Below are 22601 nucleotides of genomic sequence, written 5' to 3'. Positions count from 1 at the left end.
AAGCCCAGGTGTGGGGCTGAGCTGTGTGCTTAACACCGGCATCCCGGGGCGTGCAGCCACGGAGCGGTGATTAAAAGTGGCCATGCAGTGCACTAATGGGCATTCGGGGTTGGGGGAGGGGACTCGTGGGGGGAGTGCCACGCCAGCCCGCGCAGGCGGCCTGGAAGGAGGCCAGTGCACTGGGTGGACGTGAGGGGACGTCACCGAGGAGAGGCCAAATCCATCGCTAAAACCAGCATTAATCTCCAGGACAGTGTTGTCAAAAATCTTAGCAGCAAAATTACATGTTGTAGCTGTATTTCTGCTACACAAAATCAATACTAATTATGGCGAGCCAGACATTGCATAGAGAGGGCTCGACCCAGTGTTACAAGCTGCAGTAAACTCCTGCTCTGTCCCTTGTTTATAGAAAATTACTGCACATGTTTTGTTGGCAAACAGCTTCCAATCTGTCGGGATGTCAGGGCTGAATACAGACGTGAGCCTGGAAAACACACACACCCGAGAGACAGAGGAACAGCCACCCTGGGTCAGACCAACGGTCCATCCAGCCCAGTAGCCTGTCTGCTGACCGTGGCCAGTGCCAGGGGTTTCAGAGGGAATGAACAGAACAGGGCAGTTATCGAATGATCCATCCACGGCCGTCCAGTCCCAGCTCCTGGCAAACAGAGGCTAGGGACACTCAGAGCTTGGGGTTGCATCCCTGCCCATCCTGGCTAATAGCCACTGATGCACCCATTCTCCAGGAACATGCTAGTTCTCTTTGGGACTCTGTTATAGTTTTGCACATCCACGCAGGCGAACATCACTGAGCAGTTACCCCGCCCGAGGCAGCTGCAGTCTCACAGGATCTCCCACCCTCAGACATGGGGGAAATCATTTGCCTTTCCCTGCAGGGGCTCTTGACTGATTCAACGGGAACCCAGGGTCAGGCCAGGTTTGTAACGCTGATGTGTGCCCAACAGTGCGTCCAGCTGCTCTGGGAGGGGGTGTCACTATGCTGGCATGGCCCCTCCTGCCCTGGGGGGCACAAATGGGGTCTCACAGGCATGGGGGTCAACCCTGGTGGCAAGGAAAATGGACATAAACAGCAACAGGAGGCCGGGAGGATCAAAGAACACCGGGGGGGGGGGGGGTGCGCGAACGGTGACAGTGCCGTGAGCACTGGGGGGAGAGGGGTGCTGGGAGGGGGTGTTGCCAGGGCGCAGGCTGTGAGCTCCATGCTGTCACTGGGGACTCAGTGGTAAGGTGGGAATTTCCATGGGAGCGCCTGAGAGGGTGGCTTGCTTTCCAGGAGCAGAGCTGAATGGCAGGAGGATGCAGACACACTGAGTGACAACCTCCTGGGCCTGTTTAGCGAGACCCTACCATAACAATGCAGTTCCTTGTTTCCCAACAGCACGGGTTGCTCCCAGTAAAATCACTCTTTCGGCATGAGGCAGCTAGCTGGCGCGGGGATGCTGCCCAGCGGGGTTACTAGGCTCCCTGGAGCAGGGGGCAGGATGCAGCTCCCCGCTGGCAGGGCGGGGGAGATGAAGCAGGGAGATGGGGCTGCTGATCTGGGAGCTGGAACATTCCCCGCTTCCTCCATTTATGGTTTTTGAAAAGATTTTCAATTCACCTTTAACTCTGGGTCCATAAATAAACTTCAAAGGCTGAACCCTCTGCTGTGGCAGAGCTGAGCTGAGAGTGTCTGACCCAGTTTGAATAGGAAATGAATCCATAATCAGGATGCTGCTGATTCTGGCCCCCATAAAAAGCCCTTATCTGTAGAGGCAGACTTCACAGTGAAGAGCAAGGGGAGAACAGGGTGAGTGGTGACTTTGCTGTTGTGCTATCTGCCCCTAGGCCTGGGTCCTGTCTGTCCTGCAGCTCTGACAGGTGCAATCCCCAGCTGTGAAGTTTCTCAGGGTAGATGCAGCCGAGAAGGAGGATGAAGCATCTTGCTGGGAGAGTGTCTCTGACGTTTGTCCAGGAATTTCTCACTAGTGTTCTAGTGACCTGAGTTTTATTGCCAGTGACATTAACCTTAGAGGCCCAGATCTCCCTTCCAAACTTTCTAACTCACCTTCTCCCTCTGTCCCAAAATAAAAAAGTGAGCTCCTGTCCATAGAAAGCAACCGCAGGATTCTACAGAGCATCACTGCTAACTCATAGGATGATAGATCTGGTCACCTATCCATCCAGTTCTTCTGCCACACTCAGTATTATGGCCTTGCCAGACCCTGGCTCTCTCTCTAACTAGAGTTTCTGCTGTCTGGTGTCTTTTCTGATTCAGGGGATTTATTTTTAGGCACAATCAGGCTCATGCCATAGGAGTAAAAACTTGTGTTTAAAAATCATTTCCCTTGCGTTATACCAAAGATTGCTCCCAGAACGCTCCCAGAGCTAGGCTCCTGGGGACCACGAGGAATCTTTAGAACCTGCCAATTCCCTCTACAAACAACTTTTCGAACTACAAAAGTTCTACCTTACAAGCTCCTCTTGGATCAGTTTTAACTAGAAACAAGCCAGAACCTGGTCTGCATCTGTTTCTACCGCAGGCTCTCTGCCCACTTGCTGCAGAGAGTTGTATATTCATTTTGCTATGGCCCATATTTCAAAATTGTTTCCCTAATAGTAAGACTTTCTGCTGTAAGCTGGGGGCTCGTCAGATGGAAAAACCAGAGGAGAAGAAAGTCCCTGGTGTACCAGTCGATCCCCGGATGACTGTGGGCCATCACTGTGATGCAGCCATGGAAAAGACCAGTGCTGTGAAACGAGCTATTGCCAGGAGAGAGAGAGAGGGACGTATTAACGCACTTCCCAAGGTGCTGGTGAGACCGTGTCTGGAACTCTGCGCACACTTTGGGAATCCAGACTGGAACAGGTGCAGAGTGTGATGCTGGCAGAGCAAGGTCCCCATGTCTCAGCTGAACAGAGACAAAGCCGCAGCTGGGATCAGTCTGGCTCCCGTGTTGGCATTGTGAAAGCAGGCATTAGGGTATGAAGAATGTGTTTAGCATTTACTGAGTGCTTGTGAGCTGCTGCTGGCATGAATCTCAGTTATATCAGTAGCTCAGATTGTACGGTAATATTTCAGCCTGTGTATTATGAGCCTCTGTAAGCATGTAAATCACCAGACAGGAGAGAGCCCCTAACTAGTCCGTCCGGCCAATCCCCAGCCGACGGTGTTACCGCCTGTCCAACAGGAAGGTCCATGAGCACCAGACATTCCTAATTTGGATGCACAACTAACCACAACTGAACACACAGGCACATTTGACCAAGGCTGACCATTTGCATATGCGCTCTCCCAGTTTGTGCAATAAATGAACCTGCACAAATGACGCCTGTGATTGCATGTGATTTTGGGGTAGGAGATTTTGAAGATATGGGCCTTAAATTTAAAGTAATTTCTACAGAATCTGATGTTTATTGATTTAAGAAACAACCAAGTTTCCTCATGAAGCAACAGCAAAAGCCAGCCATTGGAATGGTAGAGCCAGATCCCCAGCTGGTGCAAAAATTGACAGCACTTCACACAGCAGAGCATGAAGGCTCTAGCTAAGGACTTTGCATTTGCTGGAGACACCGACTGGTTTCCGGGGGCAGTGCCCTGGCACCCCTTGCTGTAGTGATTTCTCGGTGACAGCCCGGTGGGCAGGGGAGGCTCAGAGAGGTCTTACCTGCATGGACAGAGGTAAACGGTGCGTCAATAATAATGCACTCAGCAGGTGATAATGCAAGCCACAGAGAGCCCTCACGGGCCGGGAGCAAAGCACTCCTTGCAGAGGGGCTGGTGAGCTGGATGGCCAGGAAGCGGAGTCTGGGACAGGGGCTAATTCCCTGACTTCCCCTGTTGTCCCCTGGAGTTCTGGGGGCAGGGGTGGGAGTCTGTCAGGAGCTTTCAGGAGCCTGGAGGAGGGTTGTACACAGGCAGGGGCCTGGCAGGGGTCAGTCCTTCCAAGCAAGGAGCATGGAAGGGAGAGGTTGTCTCATGTTCGGTGTGGGAGACAGCTATAGGGCGCCTATGGGGGCATTTTACGGGAGCAGCGCTCATCATCCCCACCAGGATCCTGTGGTCTCTGGGCAAGGAAGCAACCTGCAACATCCTTGCCTTAAGCTTGCCCCTGTATTCCGTCCCCCCAGCCCCACCCATCTCCCGGTCCAGCATTAGCACAGGGGGAGCAGGGAAAGCCTGTGGCCTCTCTGCAAACAGCTGACAGGCCGCGACTGGGAAGGGGCTGGGGACACAGTGGGTGGAACCTGGACACATCATCCCTGCCCAGGGCATGCAGGGGGGAGTCTCACTCTGGAGCACTCAGCGTGCCCAGCCGGGGGGGAAGGTAGGTCTGAATCCTTGGCCATAACCTAAAGATTTGCAGGCTATGCTCCGCAAACACAGAACGAAAGCCATTGCTGTGGCAGGGCTGTTAGTTGCAGGGACGCCAGGGCGCTGAGCGGCGCTAATCTGGGGCGCTCATCCCTAGGGGGGCTTGCTGTGCTGTTCGTGAGCCATGCCAGACAGGAAAGGCCATCCCGCGCTGTTTGTCACAGGCCGTCAGTGTCACATTACAAGATGATCCAGAACAGGGAGATCGAGGACAGAGGAATTAAAACAGGAGGGAGCCTTTTAATTAAATAGCCACGTCAGAGTCTCTAATCAGCCGACTGAGTGACTGGCTGCTGAGGGGAAGTTTGTGCATGTCAAAAGCCATTAATCAAAGTGCCGCTTCTTAAGTCAGCCTCTCTCCGACTAGTGACTGGGACCATGGCTCACCCCTCCTGCACCTGCTTGCCAGGGGCTGGATGGGCCCTTCTCTCTCTCAGCCAGACGAGGCATGGGGGAGGAGTGAGTTCTCCCCCTTGGTCGGCCTGTCTGGATCTTGGGCCCAGCTCTCATGTGGGGCACAAATGCCGCTTTCTGGGTGTCCTCCTGGGAGCTAGTGTGCGGGCAGGGAGTGGAAAGGGCTGGCCAGGCCGAAGGAGAAGGGAGCCAGGGCTGCAGTAACTTACACTCCCCCACAGTGAAGGGGAGCTAGGAGAGATGGGGATAGCTCCTTCTTGAGGCTGCTCCTGGCCCAGAACTCTTACGCGTGCCCCCCTCAGGGCTGGTGATCAGAGCTCAGGGACACATGGCCCGGTCCATGGGTGATATGCTGGGATATGGGACCTGCCCTGCACACTGGGGTCTGTCTGGGGAGCGCACTCATCTGGGAGCACAGAGTGTGTGTGTGTGTGGGTGGCAAATGAGTCTGTGCATGTGAGTGTGCAATGTGAGTGTGCAATGTGTACTAGCTGTGGGTGTGAGTGGGTGTGTCTTAGGGGGACACTGAGGGAGAGCCAACAGGGAAGTCGCTGGAAGAAATGTCACTGTGTTAAATACATTTGGGACTGACTCAGGCATTGCTGCCTAGCCAGTGCCTGCACCTCCTAAAATAGCCAGAGTGTCCACTCCGCGGGGCACCGTCACTCAGCTCATGGTAAACAAGCATCTCCTTCCTCCCAGGGCTAGAGCCGGGGGCTGTGTGGCCAGCCCCTCGGGGGAAAGCCAGGAGCAGCGGGACCAGAAGATACCGGAGCTCAAAGCAGAGCCAGGTCCAGGCCTTGCTTCTGTCTGCCAGATTAATGGACTCAACAGCTCAGGATAGAGGGAGTCACCCCTGTTGGAGGCGTGGGGAGAACCCCTCATCCTGATATGCCCCGGGGGGGCGGGACGGGGTTGCTATGTCCTGCAACCTCACAGCTGTGGGTGCAGCCACAGGGCCCTGAGCTGAGGGAGTCATCACGCAGCATCATGCTCTGAATATTGCTGTCCTACATACGCATGCAGAGTGTCCCGCACTCGGCACTCTCTGCGGCCATAGGAAGCATTAGCCTCAACCGCCGAAGCAGCCGGCAGTTCCACTCCGGGCAGTACGGTCCCAAACAGACCCGAGCTGCAGGCTAATCACAGGTCGAGTTAATTGGGGTGAACATCTCCAACTGTCAGCGGCTCTGGGGGCGCTCCAGTTTTCCTTGGCTAATGAACCCAGCAGATGGGGGCGGGGGGGGCTCTGACAAGGGGCTCTGTTGTTTTACACAGTAAACATACGAAATGAGCAGTGCTCCGGATAGAGGAGCTGTTGGGAGGAGTTACGTTCGTTTCCCAAACAATTAAAAAGCCACTTCTCAGCCTGGCCTATCAATACCCTAGGGCCAGAGCAGGCAGCCCTGCAGCACTCCTGCCAGCTGGGGGCGCTCTCCCCTCATTCTGTGCCGACCACATTGGCTCATTTAACTTTAAAGCACCCTAGTGGGCTGAGCCTAATGTACAAAGAGGCAGTAAGCTGAATTGCCCTTGGCCCTTGCATTCACCTCTGCCAGTAGAAATACAAGAGCAACGTTACAAACCACATTTGGGAGGGAGTGTGGCCTAGTGAACAGAGGCCTGCGAGCCAGGACTCCCATGTTCTATTTCCACTGGTCTCTGTGACTAACTGGGTGACTCTGGGCACCTCTCTGCCTCAGTTTCCCGCTCTGCGATAACAGATTGCCTAGCTCACGGGCGTGTTGGAAGGGTTCAAGGATTCAAGAGCAAACCAGCCCAGATAGTCACCCCAGTCCACCCAGCATGGGAACTGATCATGGGGCTGGGAGGGGAGGAGGACACGGTTTGAGCTGAAAGCAGAGAGCAGGAGAACGCTACTGGGCTAAGCAGCGAGGGACCAGTGTTATCCTTAGAGGTGCAGGAAGGAGCACCGTGAGCAACAGACAGGGCAAAAGACTTGGGCAAATAGGTTCTGCTACATCCCCTCTCTTCTCTTATCTGTGTACGGATGTCAATGAACACCTCTGGTACGTTGCTGGGGCTTTACTCAGCTGGGATCTGTGGGGTTCCTATAGAAACCTTTTTCATGCACCAATTATTTAACGGTAAGGAGGTGAAAGGATTCAGGATCTGATTTGGACTAGAAAGTGGGAGACATTTACCCTGAGATGGAGCTGTCAGACTAGAAGCCCTATTGCCACCCCTCTGTAACGGGAGCCGGGCAGGATGGGAGTCAGCCCCGCGCTCCAGGCAGAGCCGCGTTGTGCTGAGTGCCCAGACAAGACGTCTCAGCCCTGCACATGCTGCCACGTTGCAGCATGGGGAAGAGACGACCGTGGGGGCAGTGAGAGCGGGGGGGCCAGAGGCGAGAGCGGGGTCTGTGCGTGAGTTAATGCCTGGAACTGACAAGGTGTGAAATCAGATGCTCTGCCCTGATGGTACTGGCTCTGGGGCTGGAAGAAAGGACAGCCAGGGGAATTGCTGGCAGGTCCAAGCGCTCTCTGGAGGAGCTGTAGAAAAGCTAACAGGGAAGCAGTCCCAGAGGGGAAATAGCCGCTCTCCCGCCCAGCAGTTACAATAGCGTCACACACTGGCGCTGGGAGACTCTTGCCTTCCTTTGTAGCAGTAACCCAGACTGTCACTAAGACCACGGTGGTGAAAGCCACAGCAACAAGTGCCCGAGGACAGCTTCACCTCATCTGTGAGTGAAAACAACCCGCAGGGCTGGCACCAGGGTGGTAGCTATCATTGCTCTGAGGGCCAGGGTGGCGGGTGGGGACGCTGCAGAAAGGGGCCAAGGGAGCCCGGCACTAGCAGGAAGACAAGGGCAGTGTCTCTCCCTTACCAGAACACACAGCCTGGCCTTGGCATGTCCCCTCTCGGTGCCGCGGCCAGAGCTGGAAGGCCACCGGGACACAGAGGCCCGTTTGAGGCTTACTGCTCTGTGTCAGCTACTCTTGCCAGGCCCAACATGCGCCGTGCACCTCTCACACGGGTGTCACGGTATTTAGTGGAAAGGTGACATGTGATACAGCCTGCGAAATCGGACACTCTGGGCACGGATGTAGGGAACTACGCTGGAGGTGAGATTATGGAGACTCTGAGATTATGTCCTGGAAACAGAGCAAGGCAACAAAACAGGCTTTGTCTATATAATGGGGAAAGACAATATGGTGGCAGACACCCTGCCCAAGAAAGAGGACTTTCTGACCTGCTGCCTACGAGTCAGTCAGGAGCTAACCCTCTTGCAGCATTGTAATGGGGGCGGTGTGACCCAAAGAGCATCCCAATGCCAAAGGGCAAGGGGCCCAATGGGTTCAGCTGGCCTGACCAATGCAGTGTGCCCCAACTTGCTATGGTTACAGTCTGCATCTAAAAGGGCCATGTTATTTGTCACTGGAACACTAACAACTGCCTGTTCATGAACGTTCTTGCCTGGCGTACGGGGTGTGTATTAGGAGTTCTGGGTAGCTGCTGGAATTATGGCTAGAATGTGTTTACACCAGGCATGTCCAGGAGCTGGTAACAGTGCTGCCCTAGACCAAGGAAAGTGTGTTTGCTTCTCTGACAAGCCTGCTCGTCAGGCAGACGCAATGAAGGTCCATTTATGTGTTAGGTAAACAAAGCTACCACGCTAACATGTGAGGTCTGGGGCAGGAGACAGCCGGGGAGAGACGCCTGGTCTAGGTTTTATTTTCAAAGAAAACATTGTAAAGTTTTGCTGGGCTATAAGGACATGGCGGGGGATGAACCAAGTGAAGGGACTGACTGGATACAAGATCACTGCATTCTAACAGTGTATCGAGTGAGGTCTTGTCTGAAAGCCTGCAACATCAGCCATTAAAATCATCATGAAATGTCTGTATTAACACCATATAAGGAATTATGGATCCTCACTGATATTAGGCTTTACAGTCTGTGTCCAAACAAGGGGAGAAACAGGTCTTCACAGACAGCAGGGAATGGCACAGCTATTTACCTGTCTCCTATGTAAATTAAACATGGTGACATCAAAACAATGGAAGCCCCAGGGGAATGCGGAGCCCATAAGAAAGGAAAAACACTTTGAGGTCATCCTGCCTCTTAAAACAAGGTCACTGAACTTTGGACAACATAAGCAAAGACAGAAGCCATCTTTGGCATCCATCACTAGACAGACACAAGGGGCCAGAGATCTTGCAAGCTGAGAAAGATGGGTCCTTCAGCCAAGGAGGGGTGGAAGTCTCTGAGGAACCTGCTTAGGTGTAGATCTTTCCCTTAGGAAGACAAGGGAAGCCAGCACCTTGTGCTTCTGTGGAAGGTCCCAACTGACAGAAAGTCAGCCAGGGCTTGAAAGAAGAAAGACTGGCATGAAATCTTCCTTGAGCAAAGACTGTAGCTCATTAAGTTAAGTCTTATCCACAGAAAGCATATTTGGTTTTGTTTTACTTGTAATTCTATCTTCATTCCTTATACTTGAACACACTTATTTTGTGTTTTGTTAATCGATCTGTTTTACTTTTTTAACTCTAACCAGCTCAGTGCTGTGTTTGAAGGGAAGGGCGTGTTCACCCCAGTAAGTTAATAAGCTGTGATGTGCTGTTGTCTCTTTAAAGGAGCAATGAACCCAGAGTGGGGCTGTAGCCAGGCTGCTGGGCTCACAGCTGCTGAACCAGGGCTGTCTAGCACACAGACCCCGAGGGTGCATCTGCACTGCCGTGACACACCCGTGGCTGGCCCGTGTCAGCTGACTCAGCCCGCGGGGCTCGGGCTGTGGAGCTATAAAATTGCAGCAGAGACATTCGGGCTGGCTGGAGCCTGGGCTCTGGGACTCTCAGAGCCCGGGCACCAGCCTGAGCTCGAAAGTCTCCACTGCAATTTTATAGCTCCACAGCCCGAGCCCCGCGGGCTGAGTCAGCTGACACGGGCCAGCCGCGGGTGTTACTGCAGTGTAGACATACCGTCACCGTGTGACCGGCATGCTTAGGCTGGCTGTGAGTGTCCCAGGCTGGGATCACAGCACATCCTCCCACGGCCTGAGTGTGTTGCCCCCTGCAGGACTCCAGCCCTGCCCTGCCAAGGCAGCATGAGACCAGAGCGGTGGCTGCCAGGAAGCAAGGTGGTGCCCTGTCTCTCCCTGGAGTTGAACCTGCACCCTCAGCCCCAGGCAGCCAAGGACCAGACCCAAGGGCCATTTACATTCAAGTATAAAGGGTTAAATGAAACCTAGAAAGCGTTAAACCCCAGCTGCACAAGCCCCCCCGCCCCGGGATAGCTGCGTGCAGGAAGCACTCATCACACTAAGGCACACAGGCAGCTGAGCTAAACACTTTTGACTCTATTTATTACTAAAAATTATGCAACTGGGTCGCGTTTTTGCCATTTTTTTATGCATGAGCCAGGCTGCAAATTCTATTATTTAAAAAAAACCAAAACTGTTTTAGCGGGTGAGGCACTAAACCACGTACGTAAACACCCAAAATAATTCTAACCGACACCTTGACGATGGCAGAGTGAACTCTAAAGCCTTCGTATGCCTTCCCTTCTTCATCTAGCTTTTCCTAATTTGTTACTGGAAGCTTCATTTTCATCTTGCCTCTTGAATCACATCTGTGGTATTGGCACGTGCATCCGTGTATAGGTACAAAAATCCAGATTTCTACACACAAGTTGTATAACTGCACACGCAAACAAGTAGTGAGATGCACAATTATGTGGGCACTTCGCTCACCATAGTGCGAAGTTTTAATTTGTGCATACAAATGATGTCTCCAATATCTGCAATCATAGCTAGCCCTGCATACTGAAAACTGGGCCAATAATGGCTAGTGAGACAGTCCAAACTAAATCTGACATAACAGATGGGACGCGGGTAATTTGTGCTTTGCATTATCCAAACGGACCAGCAGCTGTCATTCTTTCAGCACAGGTAACACACCTGCAAGTACATTCCTGGGTGATAGACAAAGTGGTCCTTAAAGGCAAAAATCCAGTTATTCATCTTCAGTGACTCAAAGACAAGAGGGCAAGACAGGCAGGGCACTTCAGGGAGATCAGAAGAAAGATCTTTATGCAGAGAGTGATGACTGCGGGCCCCAGCCTCCCCAAGGCAGCAGGAAAACTGAAAAGGGGAATATGGCAAAACCAAACTAGCCACACAGAAGAAAAACAAAGTGATGGCCAGCCAAACAACCTGCCAGGTCAGGGGATGGCTCAATATGAGCACAAAGGTGTCCCTCGACCCTGAGATATTTGTGACTTGGGGATGAAATATGAATGTCTGCAGGCAGGGACCAGAGACGCCAGCCAGGATGGCAGCAGATACTGCAGGGGCTGGGCTGGGCTGCAGCTCTGGGAAGCCTGAGACATGGGGGCTGCAACCCTTCTGCAGAAAGGCCCAGGGCAGCCTGCCCCCAGCGTGCGCTCCCTAGCGATGGCAGAGAGAGCACATGGAACATGCAGAGTGACTTAGTGAGGGGGAGGGCCTGCCCTCTAGTGCCTGCCAAGGCCCAGGTTGGGCTGGGTGGGGGCTCAGAGTCACAACCAGGCCCTCTGCTCATTGCTCTTGGAGCCACGTCTGGGACGATTATCCAGACTTCATTTGCTGTGCACATTGTTGCAAGTTTGGAAAGAATGGGCCCCCTGGTGAGGCTCCAGACCTGTCCAGATGGGGCTGCAGCTGGGAGGAAGATGAACTCAGGTTAATTTTCTCTGGATGGTCAGGCCAAGAGTAAAGATCTCGAGTAAGATCCCACCCAGGCTGCAGCCCCTGTGCACTGCTGCAGTGGTGTTTAGGGCTGTAAAATCCTCCCACAGCTGGAGGAGCATTTCCCTGGTGCAGGTATTACGTAGGACAGTGCAGGCAGCCCTGCTCAGACCCCTTCATAAGCTGCAGCACAAGGGATGTGTTAGGAGCAGGGTGGTCCCCTGAGACAGGCTACCGGCACCTAGAGCAGCCCTCCAGACTGCCTATGTCACACCAGGGCCAGTTTGGTCCCTGGAGCAGCCCAGAGTCCAGAGGGCACAAAGGGGTCTTGAAGCCGCCTCTGCTGTGCCTCCAAGACACACACCACAGAATCTCCTCACCCCTTCGGCAGCCATTGCTCCTCAGCTCCGGCCACACCATCACTTCTTAAGGAGGCCTGTGCCCAGAGGTTCCAGGCTGATTCCAGCGCCCCATGGCTGGATAGACAAAACCCACGGTGCTGGGAGGACGGGGGGTCCATTGGACGCAGGGCCATTTTGGGGAGAAATTTTGACCTTTCCCACATTCAGAATCCAGGGACAACCCCCTGCAGCTTTGTCAGAATGTTACAGGGACTGAGCTGATGACTGTGGTGACGAGGCCATGGAAGTGTCTCTGACCAAGGGAAAGGGGCAACGCAGCCAGACACTTAGCCAGTCACCTCTTCGCTCGATGGCCTCATACCCCATGGTCAGCACAGATTTACTGCTGCATCACGTCGCGCCCTCAGGACACTGGGTTAGGTACACACGTGTCCCTAGCTAAATCTGTCTCACAAACTGTCCCCGGTCTCGGGGCTGCTGCTCACAGCGGAGTAAACCCCAATCCCTCCTGCCATGTTCCTCTCCTAGGAAGGGGGGAAATAAGCAGTTGGTCGAGCTCACCCCAGTGTGCCCGTGAATGGCAGCGGATGAATGACAGGGCTGAACATGGAATGGGAACGTCCTGGTTGCACTGAGTCTGAGGCTCTTCTGTATCCCGGGTCATGTGGGTTTGTGTCATACCCGCAGCTCACATGCTGCCATGCAGGTCGGGGGCAATGTCTCAACCTCTCCAGAGACGGGGCCTGCAGATGGACCTGCACAGATGGGTACCACGTGCTGATGCTTGTGAACTGCCACGCAGGCACTGTTGCGGGCAATACAAGAGTTGGAAAAAGGGCTGCAGGTTTCCAGGGCGTTGTCACCTGGCACAGTCATATGATTATTCACTTTGTCTTGAAGGGAAAAAAAGACACAATTGTCAATTGCCTTTGGCCAAAGTTTTCTCTCTTCCAGAGGCTGGCGCTGCCCTGGTCCTCCCCAGCAGTGATGTGTAATGACGGCCTTATTCATCACATCACCTGATTATTTGCAGCTAAATGTCACCCTTCACCATGACCTTGGCACTCTAACAAACGGGGCTTAGGCACTCTTGTACTATAAACATCTTCGTCTGACCCCCCCAGAAGTGAAGGATGACAAGCAGACTGTAGGCTAAATAACCTGGCAATTGGAAAAGGAACTACAGGTAACTTATCAATTAGCCTGTTTTCTTTCCAATAAATCACACACTGTGGCATCTGACCCTGGCCACACTGACATTTCTATAACCCATTTGCCACCCTGCTCATATTAAATGGCTTCCAGTCACCCTAAATTTGGAGATTTTAATCTCTTATATTAAGTCAGTGGTTCTTAGTAATTCGGTGGATCTATTTTTATTGGCTTGTAAATCAGGGTTCTCCATGTCGGTGACTGTGGTCAGGGAGAGAGGCGTTTGTCTGTGAAATTGGGTTGACACAGACCATTGACTGCAATGATAACAAGTGATTTGCAGGGCTGGACGGACAAGCCATTTACACGAAGCAGATTATAATATAACAATAAAAAGTTTCATTACAGGAAACCAGTAGAAGCTGCAATGCACCCGGAGAACAGGAACAAAGGAGCCACGCCGGGAGACGTGGGAGCTGCGCTCGTGTCTGCAGGGGCTGATCTTGGCCTGCAGTTGCCTAACATCTCAGCTCACACATGGGGCCTGGGGGCCATGCTGATGGGGGCTCGTTGATATAAACACTGCAGGGGCCACCTGAAAGAAATCCAAACCAGAATGGGTTGTGCTGAAAGATGCCTCAGGTGAGTCTGATCTCTAGAGACAGTCCCAAGGGATGGGCCAAGCCCCCTCCTTCAGGCTAGACAGGACAAGCAGCAAGCCCCTTTCTGTGGTAAGGACACCTGCAGCCCATGGGCGTGACTCCCCAGGCAACAGGCTGCCTGGCAGCTCCCATTCACCCATCTGGCCCGGGGGGGTTACATGGCAACAAACTCAGGGGCTAGAACAATGGTAGCAGTGTGTGTGTGCGTGCCTGTGTGTGTGTGTGTGTCTGTGTGTGTGTGCGCACGTACACACAGGTGCTGGAGGCTGAAGAAGCTGGGTACTGTCATGTGTGCGTGCGTCTGTGTGTGTGTGCGTGTGTGTGCGCGCGTGCGTGTGCGCGTGTGCGTGTGTCTCTGTGTGTGCGTGTGTGCGTGTGTGTGTTTGTGTGTGTGCGCGTGTGTGTGTGCGCGTGGGTGTGCATCTGTGTGTGTGCGTGCGTGCGTGTGTCTGTGTGTGTGCGCGTGCGCGCGTGTGTGTGCGTGTGTGCGCGTGCGTGCGTCTGTGTGTGTGTGCGTCTGTGTGTGTGTCTGTGTGCGTGCGTCTGTGTGTGTGTGCGTGTGTGCACGTGCGTGTGCGTATGTGTGTGTGTGCATGTGTCTGTGTGTGCGTGCGTCTGTGTGTGTGCATGTGCGTGTGCATGTGTGTGTGCGCGCGCGCGTGCGTGTGTGCGTCTGTGTGTGTGTGCGTCTGTGTGTGTGTGCGTGCGTGTGTGCATGCGTGTGCGTGTGTGCGTGTGCGTGTGTGCGTGTGTGCGTGTGTCTGTGTGTGTGTGCATCTGTGCGTGCGTGTGTGCGCGTCTGAGTGTGTGTGTGCGCGTGTCTGTGTGTGCGCACGTGTGTGTGCGTCTGTGTGTGTGTGCGTGCGCGTGCGTGCGCGTGTGCGTGCGTGCGCGTGTGCGTGTGTGTAACAGGTTAGCAGCAGAGTGTGTGTTGGGTTCAGGGCCGGCCCCAGTGTGGGGCTCTAACTCTCAGTGTGTCCAGCTTTTGGAGCTTTCAGTCACCTGCTGACAAACCCTTGGCGAGGGGGCACCAGGGGACTCATGCAGACAGCACGGCCTGACTGGGTATTATACGTCAGGCCACCAGAGAGTGGCTGGCTGAGAACTGAGCCAACAGACGGCAGGTGGAGATGGCTTCATGGCAGCTGATCACCTAAAAACAACTCCGAGGTGTTCCTTGGTCCGGACTGTACTTTATTACAGCCCAGCTAATACACTGTAAATTGGACGGTGGTTGGAGAGAAGAAAGGGAAGAATTATGATTAACTGAACATGCTGAAGGCGGCAGTCACACCAGCCAGGTGCTACTGGGAATGGTTATCCAGGGCTATCATTACCCAGATTTATACACCCAGGGCTGGATAATAACTGTTTGGTCACTGCACTTTGGTCTCTGCCGCGGGCTGGTCTCTCGCTGATCTGGGGCGACGCAGCTGATTGAGTAGGAACAACTCATCTCCTCCCGGCAAACTTCGTTAGGGCTCTAATGAAGGGGAAGCAGGTATTCGCCTGAGAGGCTCCTCTGTCCTTCCCGCCCACCTTACTCTGGGCAGCCAGGGCAGGCTAGAGCTGTGACGCGCGGATCTGGGCTCAGGGTGTTGGGATTCAGGCTTTTGGAGACGGAGGCAAAGCCTGAAATTCAGAGCTGGCTCCTGGTTCTGTAGCTAGGCAATGGGCGGGGAGATCTGGATCCCATCCCCAGCCCTGCCACTGAGCATGCTGGCCCCTTGGGCCAGTGACCGAGGGGCTCACAATTGCTGAATGGGGGTTTTCCGTTGATGCAGTGCACACAGGCGCTCTGCCCAGCTGTGAAGTGGGGGCTGTGAGGCTGGAGTCAGTCATGAGGGGCACTTGGGATCTCAGCAGGGAGGGTGCCACAGGGTGCTATTGTTGTACTGTCTGAACACCCACCATGCGGGGCTGTTGGCTCTGGAGCTCTGCGCCAGCTGGGGGCGCCGTTCCTGCTGCCCCGTGCTCTGACAGCGAATCAGAGACCATAAGAACAGCGCTGGCAAACACGGGTCTGAATTCCAAACTGCTGGTCAGTCCCACCGCGCTTGAGCTGACTTTTAAATGGCGACTCATCGTACTCCAAGAGGTTGCAGCTTGTCCCCCCCGCTGCCTGAGCAGAAAGGTTCTCATTGTCCTAGCCCAGCACAATACCACGAAGGGCGGTCACCTGTGAGCAGAGACACCTAGTGACACAGCGTGGCCGCATGCCGCGGGAACACGGAGCAGTGATGAACTCTCCAAAGTGCAGCCGGCTGAGTTACACTTTATATTCAGCATCTGTTTCCACACCACTGAGTGAATGATTAGTAGATGTTATAAACCAGTGACAGACATGAGTACAGTGTGCGATAGCTAGTTATAAACATGGCCTAGATCTATCAAGATTTCTTAGATACTCATTGTGATGAAGTGGGACTGTTCTTAATGTTTCCTCTGAATAGTGTGGGGGTGCCTCAGTTTCCCCTATGCAGTTCTTAAGTATCTAGGTGGGGGTATAAGGGTGTATGATCGTTGCAGAGCCCTAGCGGGCAGGTGTGTGCAGGGGTCTGGACACAGAGAATGGCCGACACCCTGTTTCCTGGCAACTGATGGCCTGGCCCTTCCCCCCTGCAAGGTGAGAGCTAAAGGGTTGGAGAACAAAGGAATCCGGTGACCTCCTGGCCCAGGAAAGGAACAAAGCCCAGAGGAGGAGGGGCTGGAGGGAGTTTCAGTTTGGGGCTGGCTGGGACATGGAGTGAAGTACAGACGTGATTGTCTGAGTCACTGCCCCCCAAAATGGACCCAGCCGAGGGGTCCCGTTCTCTGCACCTGCAAGCTCTGTTTTAGACCATGTTCCTGTCGTCTAATAAACCTCTGTTTTACTGGCTGGCTGAGAGTCACATCTGTCTGTGAAGTTGGGGTGCAGGACCCTCTGGCTTCCCCAGGACCCCGCCTGGGCGGACTCGCTGTGGGAAGCGCATGGAGGGGCAGAGGATGCTGAATGCTCCAAGGTCAGATCCAGGAAGGTGGAAACTGTGTAAGCTGTGTGTCCTGCAGACAGGCTGCTCACAGGAAGGCGACTGCCCCAGAGTCCTGACTGGCTTCATGGGGAGCAGTTCCAGAGCATCGCCCAGGGACTCCGTGACACTCATATACCCTTATCACTGTAGAACCTCACACTCTTTCTTCTAGTCAGCCCTGCGAGGCGAGGCCAGGCCGTTAGCTGCACTGATGGGGAATGGAGGCAGGGAGATTTTGCCCACGGACACCTGGTGGAGCAGGGAATTGAACCCCGGTCTTACACCTGAACCACTGGGCCAGCCTTCCTCTCTCGATGGTTATAAGTGATTGAATTTGTTTATAAGCAACCCATTGGCCTGTTGAACTCTCTGCAATTGATTAACACAGCTACTTATCATTTATTAACCCTTTAGAAAAGATTGATGCATTGACCCTTAATATAAAGTGTGATCCACATTTTGTCCATGATACAAAAAACATCCTTCCCAAGAGAGCGGGGGGAGCCTGGAGTGTTTTCTGGGAGTGGCAGCTGTTTCACTGTGCTTCTTAGGTCGAAGTATTTATTAATACCAAGGGGAAGTGCTCAGAGCTTGCTGAAGGACGGAGCTAAGCAGGTCCACCCTGTGCTGGGCTGAGCATGTGACACTAGCTGGGGAAGAAGAACAGTAGGTGTTTAATAGGAGTAATTTCCTGGCAGAGCTGAATAATGTCATCAGCCGCTGAACACATGTCAAGTGACCTCTCCCTGCCCTCTCCAGGAAGCCCCATTAATCAGAGGAGCAGAGCAGTGCAGAGAGTTCCCAGCAGAATTATTACAATCTCTGGATATTCACTGATCACATCGTGACTTGCAAACCTCCATCGCTCTAGCAGGGCACTCAGATCTGCCCCACGCACACTGCTTTGCCCTAGCTTTGCATTCACAGTCCCTGCCTCTGCCCCCCACCCTCATCTCAGCAGATTCTCATCTTTGGACCTGTTGGAGCGTCAGAAATTCCCATCCAATAGACTTATAGTTTGTTCATTCTAAGGACACATTTTATGTGACACTTTCCAGATCACTGACAGGCTTGTGAGGAGATGCCCGACTGGCTATTCCGGGCGATAAGGCTTGGCAGGCTGGGGTGATGTTGTCTCATATCAGCACATCAAAGAAATAATTAGAGGAAGGAGGCCAAAGAAATCATCTCTGTATGTGAGATTGGATACGTTCTGCCAGCACCACACATGGCCGCCTGTGAACTGCAATGTGGATATGGAGTTACTTGGGATCTAAACTGGTGTAACTGAGGTCAGAATCTGACCTGTAAGGCAGTAGGGTGGAGAAAGTACTGAAATATTTACTCCTGGTTCACAAGGGTCCAAACCTGATGCTGGTGTTGGCCCAGCAGTGTCAACAGCCAGACAGATGCCTGGTGTTTGTAGAAGCTGTTTTAAGAATAAGCGAGGAGGGTTGGTAGTTACCTGCCTGGGCTAGGGTTGAGGACAGGGGGCTGGATCTGACCTGGAGCAGAGCTGTGATGGACATTAGTCACGTAATGAATGACTGGACAGGGCTCAGACCTACGGTCATGCAGGTGGGGTAATAACCTATATAGAATAGAATGGAATGGAATAGAATAGAGTAGAAGGACAGATCTGGTTTTGTTGGGCTAAGGCAAGAAGAAGAAGGTGGGGAAAGAGAGACCTGCTAAGGTTCACCTAAATTTCACTGAACCTCCAGACTCTTCAGGTTTTATTGGAAACTCCTGGCATTAGAGTTTGCTCACTGCTACCTGTGATGCACGAGCAGAAAGGCTTTGAACACACAGTGATTAATCAGATTCTTACTTTTGGGAATGCCACGATCTTATGATACATGTGATTCAAGCAGACGTGTTCTATGTTCTAAAACCATCTCTGAATGTTCTCCCGTTAATCAGAACGTCCTCGGGGAGGAGGGGAATGTCAAAGTTGGCTCTTCTGCCATAAGATGAAAGAAAAAAATATGGAAATGAGCAGCAGAGGGAGAGAAGGGGAGAGAGTCGATTGGCTACTTGGCATGGATATTAGTGGACAGGCTCGTGGCTGCTGGGGTGTGATGGGTACACAGAGACATACCGTCTGCTTACTGGAAGCTGTGGCAGTTAGGGTCCCAGAGAGACATGAATCCATATGGATGTTAGCAGGGCTGGAAAACGTGGTTTGGCTGACATAGGAACTGACCTGGCCCTTTGTCCAACTCCGAAACTGAACCTTTTTGGACCATCCATGCAGCCCTTATTATTCTTCAGCGTTCCCTCCTCTGCCTTCCCCGGTGCTGACTGAGTCCGGAACTGCTCACGCATGTGCCACAGGCCAGGCTGCCCCAGCCCAGCTTAGCAGAGCCAAGAGGATCTGAACGGCTTATGACGGGACGCCCCAGCCGTCTCCCTCCCGCCTGGCATGAGCTGCTACGCAGGTCAGGCTGCTCCACCTCAAGCAGCACGGCCTTATTCCCAACTCCCAGCCAGAGAGAAGAATGCACAGGAGGAGCCCAGGTTTGATTCTCCTTTCCCTTGGGAATGACAGTGAGGCTGGGTCCCCCATAGCCCCCGGAGTCATACAAATGTAGCCCCGTGGAGTTCCGTGGGGTGGCTCCCAGCGCACAGCGGGAGAGTTGAGCCCGGCCCAGTGGGCAGGGAACAGAACAGAACCGAGCAGGACTGGCTTTAATGTGCAGCTCCTGCAGCAAGGTTTCTCCCCCAGCCCTTTACAATAATCAGGTAGGAGCCGCCATGCCATTGCTGGGACTCTGCTAGGAGGAGCGTCCCCACCGAGCCCTGCAAAGCCATGCCAGGGGAGGGCCGGGGCAGGGTGGTTGTGAGGGAAGGACTCAGAACTTCTTATGCCCTAGACTAGGGTCTGCTGGAGGTCTGCACTGGTGCCATCACGCCCAGCACAGGGTGCTGGTGGCCACGTCCGAGCACTGCACATGGCTTTTGCAAAAAGAAAGGGTCTATTTGTCTGATGGACATTCTGCAGAGGGCACTTCATGGTGCAGCCTTTATTAAGGTTTATCCCTCGACCTCTCTATGGAACCAGTCAGCAGAGCAGCTGATCGTCTGAGCACTGAAACAACCGCTGCTGAAATCCCCCACCTGGGTGATCTGCCAGCGGTGCGTGCAGGAAGAGCCCCAGGTGGAGGCCACCAAGGAAGGGGCAGCCGCCTGGCTCTGATTTATTCGCAGGGCTGTTAGAACCTCGCAGAAGGCACCGGGGTGTCAGTGATCCCTGGCCCCGTCTCCTGGCATCGCACCAACCTTCGGACACCTCCAAAGTACAGACACCAGCCTGCTGCGAGTGTGAATGGCCTGCTCCCTGCACCTGGCACAAGGGGGGCTAAGTGACAACTGGGTAGTTCCCTGTTTCACAAGGAACAAGTGCCGGGTCAGGAATCCTAGGGGTTGAGAGCAGGTCTCAGGGAGCTCACACCTACTCTCCCTTCCCCTGTGGCAGGATGGCAGCTGGTCTCCCTAACCTTTCTTCTGTTGTACCGTCTCGGCACAGAGTGGAGAAGCCCGAGAACTCCAGGATCCCATGGTTTGCCAAGGCCACACTCTTGAAAGCAAGGGAATGGCTAGATAAGGCCATTGATCTAGGTGACTTAGGAACCTAATGTCAAGGGGACTCAGGCTCCTCTGGGACTTACATGCTTTGAAAAATATTACCCCTTGTCAATCGGATATTGCCCCAATACCTAGCACAAGCAGAGCGGGTCGGATTCTTTTCCCAGATAGGTCCCTCAGTGGCTATAAGCCGGGATGGGCAGGGATGGTGTCTCTAGCCTCTGTTTGTCAGAAGCTGGGAAAGGAACTATTTGCCTTTTCCAGACATCCTCAGCAATAGACAGCTGATGGAATCTGATGAGAAGTAGTTTAGCCCAGATTTAGCCTCCTCCACCCCCACCCTCCGGAGGGGGTGTGAAAAGGGATGTGTTCAGCCCCTCACCTGGGCCTACAAAGGCATATGGAGCAGCCATAGTCCAGGTGCATGCAACCCTGGACCACAATGTGTTCAGGAATCAGTGTTTGGACAGAGCACTGGGCTGGGAGCTGGTTCAATCCCAGCTCTGTTGCTAACTTGCTGCATAATCTTGGGTGAATCCCTTCCCACCTCTGCTTCCTCTCCCACCCTTTGACTGTCTTGTCTGTTTAGGGCAGGGATTGCCTCGCACTCTGAGTTCACGCAGCGCCCGGCACAACCTGGCCCAAGCCGAGTTCACTCAGTGCCCGGTACTTCATTTTCATTTAGAAATCTTTCCATAGTTGAAATTGACAAGTTTCTTCAAAACCTTTTCATCTGGATGAAATGGCATTTTCTGACAGAACTCTGATCCGGGGACATTTTTTGACCAGCCATAATTACTACTGCTCGAGTTCTGTTCAAGTTGCCCTATGCACTGCCCAGCCCAGAGGGACAGGGGCACTGTCCCCTTCCAAGCCCACCTCCTCGAGGCTGGTGCCTTGCTCTGAAATGTGGCATCTCCCCAGACTGTGAGGGTGTTTCTGTGAGGTCCTGCACTCCTCAGAGACAACGGCTGTGCCTCCGATCAGGTGAATTCTGCATGATTCTCTTCCTGCCGTATGGGGCCGTGACCTGGGCCATTACAAACAGGAAGATGCTGACTCCTAAATCACTGCTACTTTTTGTGCCCAGCACTGAGACTCTCACACCTCCAGGCTCCCACCGCCCCGTGACTCCTAAACAAGTTGTTGTAAGACATGGGTGGTGCAGTGTTATTCCTCTGCAGACCCAAGGATTTGTAGTACATATTAACTAGTGCATTAGTATGTTGACTCCAAGCCAAATGCACAAATTAAACATGCCTCTGAGGCATGGAGCAGAAAAAAATCCGCCCTTATTGAAAAGCAATATTCTGTGGCTTGGGACGGCAGGGAAATATGCACACAAGTCAACCCCCCAGCCAGGGTGGGAGTTCAGGCTGCAGAAATTACCCAAAGTTAATATGGCCTTGGTTTTTATGAGACGTGCGTGTTGTAAATTCCATGGTGTCTCAGAGTCAAAGCAGCATAAATCTTTGGGAATCAGGCCCTTAATCTGTCAACTTCCCCAGTTCCCAGGCTTTGCATTTGATCCTCAGATGCTCTGCAGCCAGTGGCAGGTATGCGAGGAAAGCAGCAAACCAACTGCATTTCTAGGTGTTTATCCCAAAAGTCATTGCTCCTTTTACTACCACCCAGGATCCCCAAGCTGCTAATTACCAGCCCAGCGCGGCTGCACCTTTCAATCCAAGCCCTATCTCAGAGAATAATTCCCAGCAGCAAAGCAGATCCAGAACACCCCCCCCCCCAGCATGTTCCTTCTCAGTAGGTCCCAATATGCACCATCTGTGCTTAATTACTGAATTCAACACTTCTGAGCCCTGGCTGGTTGTAACATGAGTCCTTCTGCAGCTTGGCATTTCCACCCATCTCACCCTGAGTCCAGAGAGTTGCACCTTCAGCAATTAGTGATTTCAAAGGCTACTGCAGCCAGCTTGTTGGGCTGCTGGCATCTAGACTATTGCTCCCCAGTGGATAAATGAAAAGAGACAGCTGGGTAATCCCCCAGGGACCCTACTGACTTTGAGCAGGGTGCTCAGTGCCTGAGTCCAATACCTGCAAAACTGCCCCTGAAATAAGAACATAAGAACGGCCAGCCTGGGTCAGAACAAAGGTCCATCTAGCCCAGTATCCTGTCTTCCCACAGTGGCCAGTGCAAGGTGCCCCAGAGGGAATGAACAGAACAGGGAATCATCCAGTGATCCATCCCCTGTCGCCCATTCCCAGCTTCTGACAAACAGAGGCTAGGGACACCATTCCTGCCCATCCTGGCTAAAAGCCATTGATGGACCTACCCTCCATGAATTTATCTAGTTCTTTTTTCAACCCTGTTATACTCTTGGCCTTCACAAC

General features: G+C 53.2%; 1 protein-coding gene across 1 annotated transcript in view; it reads right to left on the bottom strand.

Annotated features, from left to right (window-relative positions):
- Positions 1-12288: 12288 nt before the first annotated feature.
- LOC142073469 (uncharacterized) overlaps positions 12289-22601 on the bottom strand; it is a 136161-nt gene continuing 125848 nt past the window's right edge. Inside the window, exons 3-4 of the mRNA XM_075133309.1 lie at positions 12521-12644; positions 12289-12363 (exon numbers count right to left, since the gene is read on the bottom strand). Coding sequence (XP_074989410.1) covers positions 12289-12363; positions 12521-12644 — 199 coding nt within the window. The remainder of the gene's footprint in view (positions 12364-12520; positions 12645-22601) is intronic.

The sequence above is a fragment of the Caretta caretta genome, chromosome 10, assembly GCF_965140235.1.
Source record: "Caretta caretta isolate rCarCar2 chromosome 10, rCarCar1.hap1, whole genome shotgun sequence".
Lineage (NCBI taxonomy): Eukaryota > Metazoa > Chordata > Testudines > Cheloniidae > Caretta > Caretta caretta.
The sequence above is the reverse complement of the archived record's forward strand: the minus strand, read 5'-3'. Positions and strand labels throughout refer to the sequence as shown.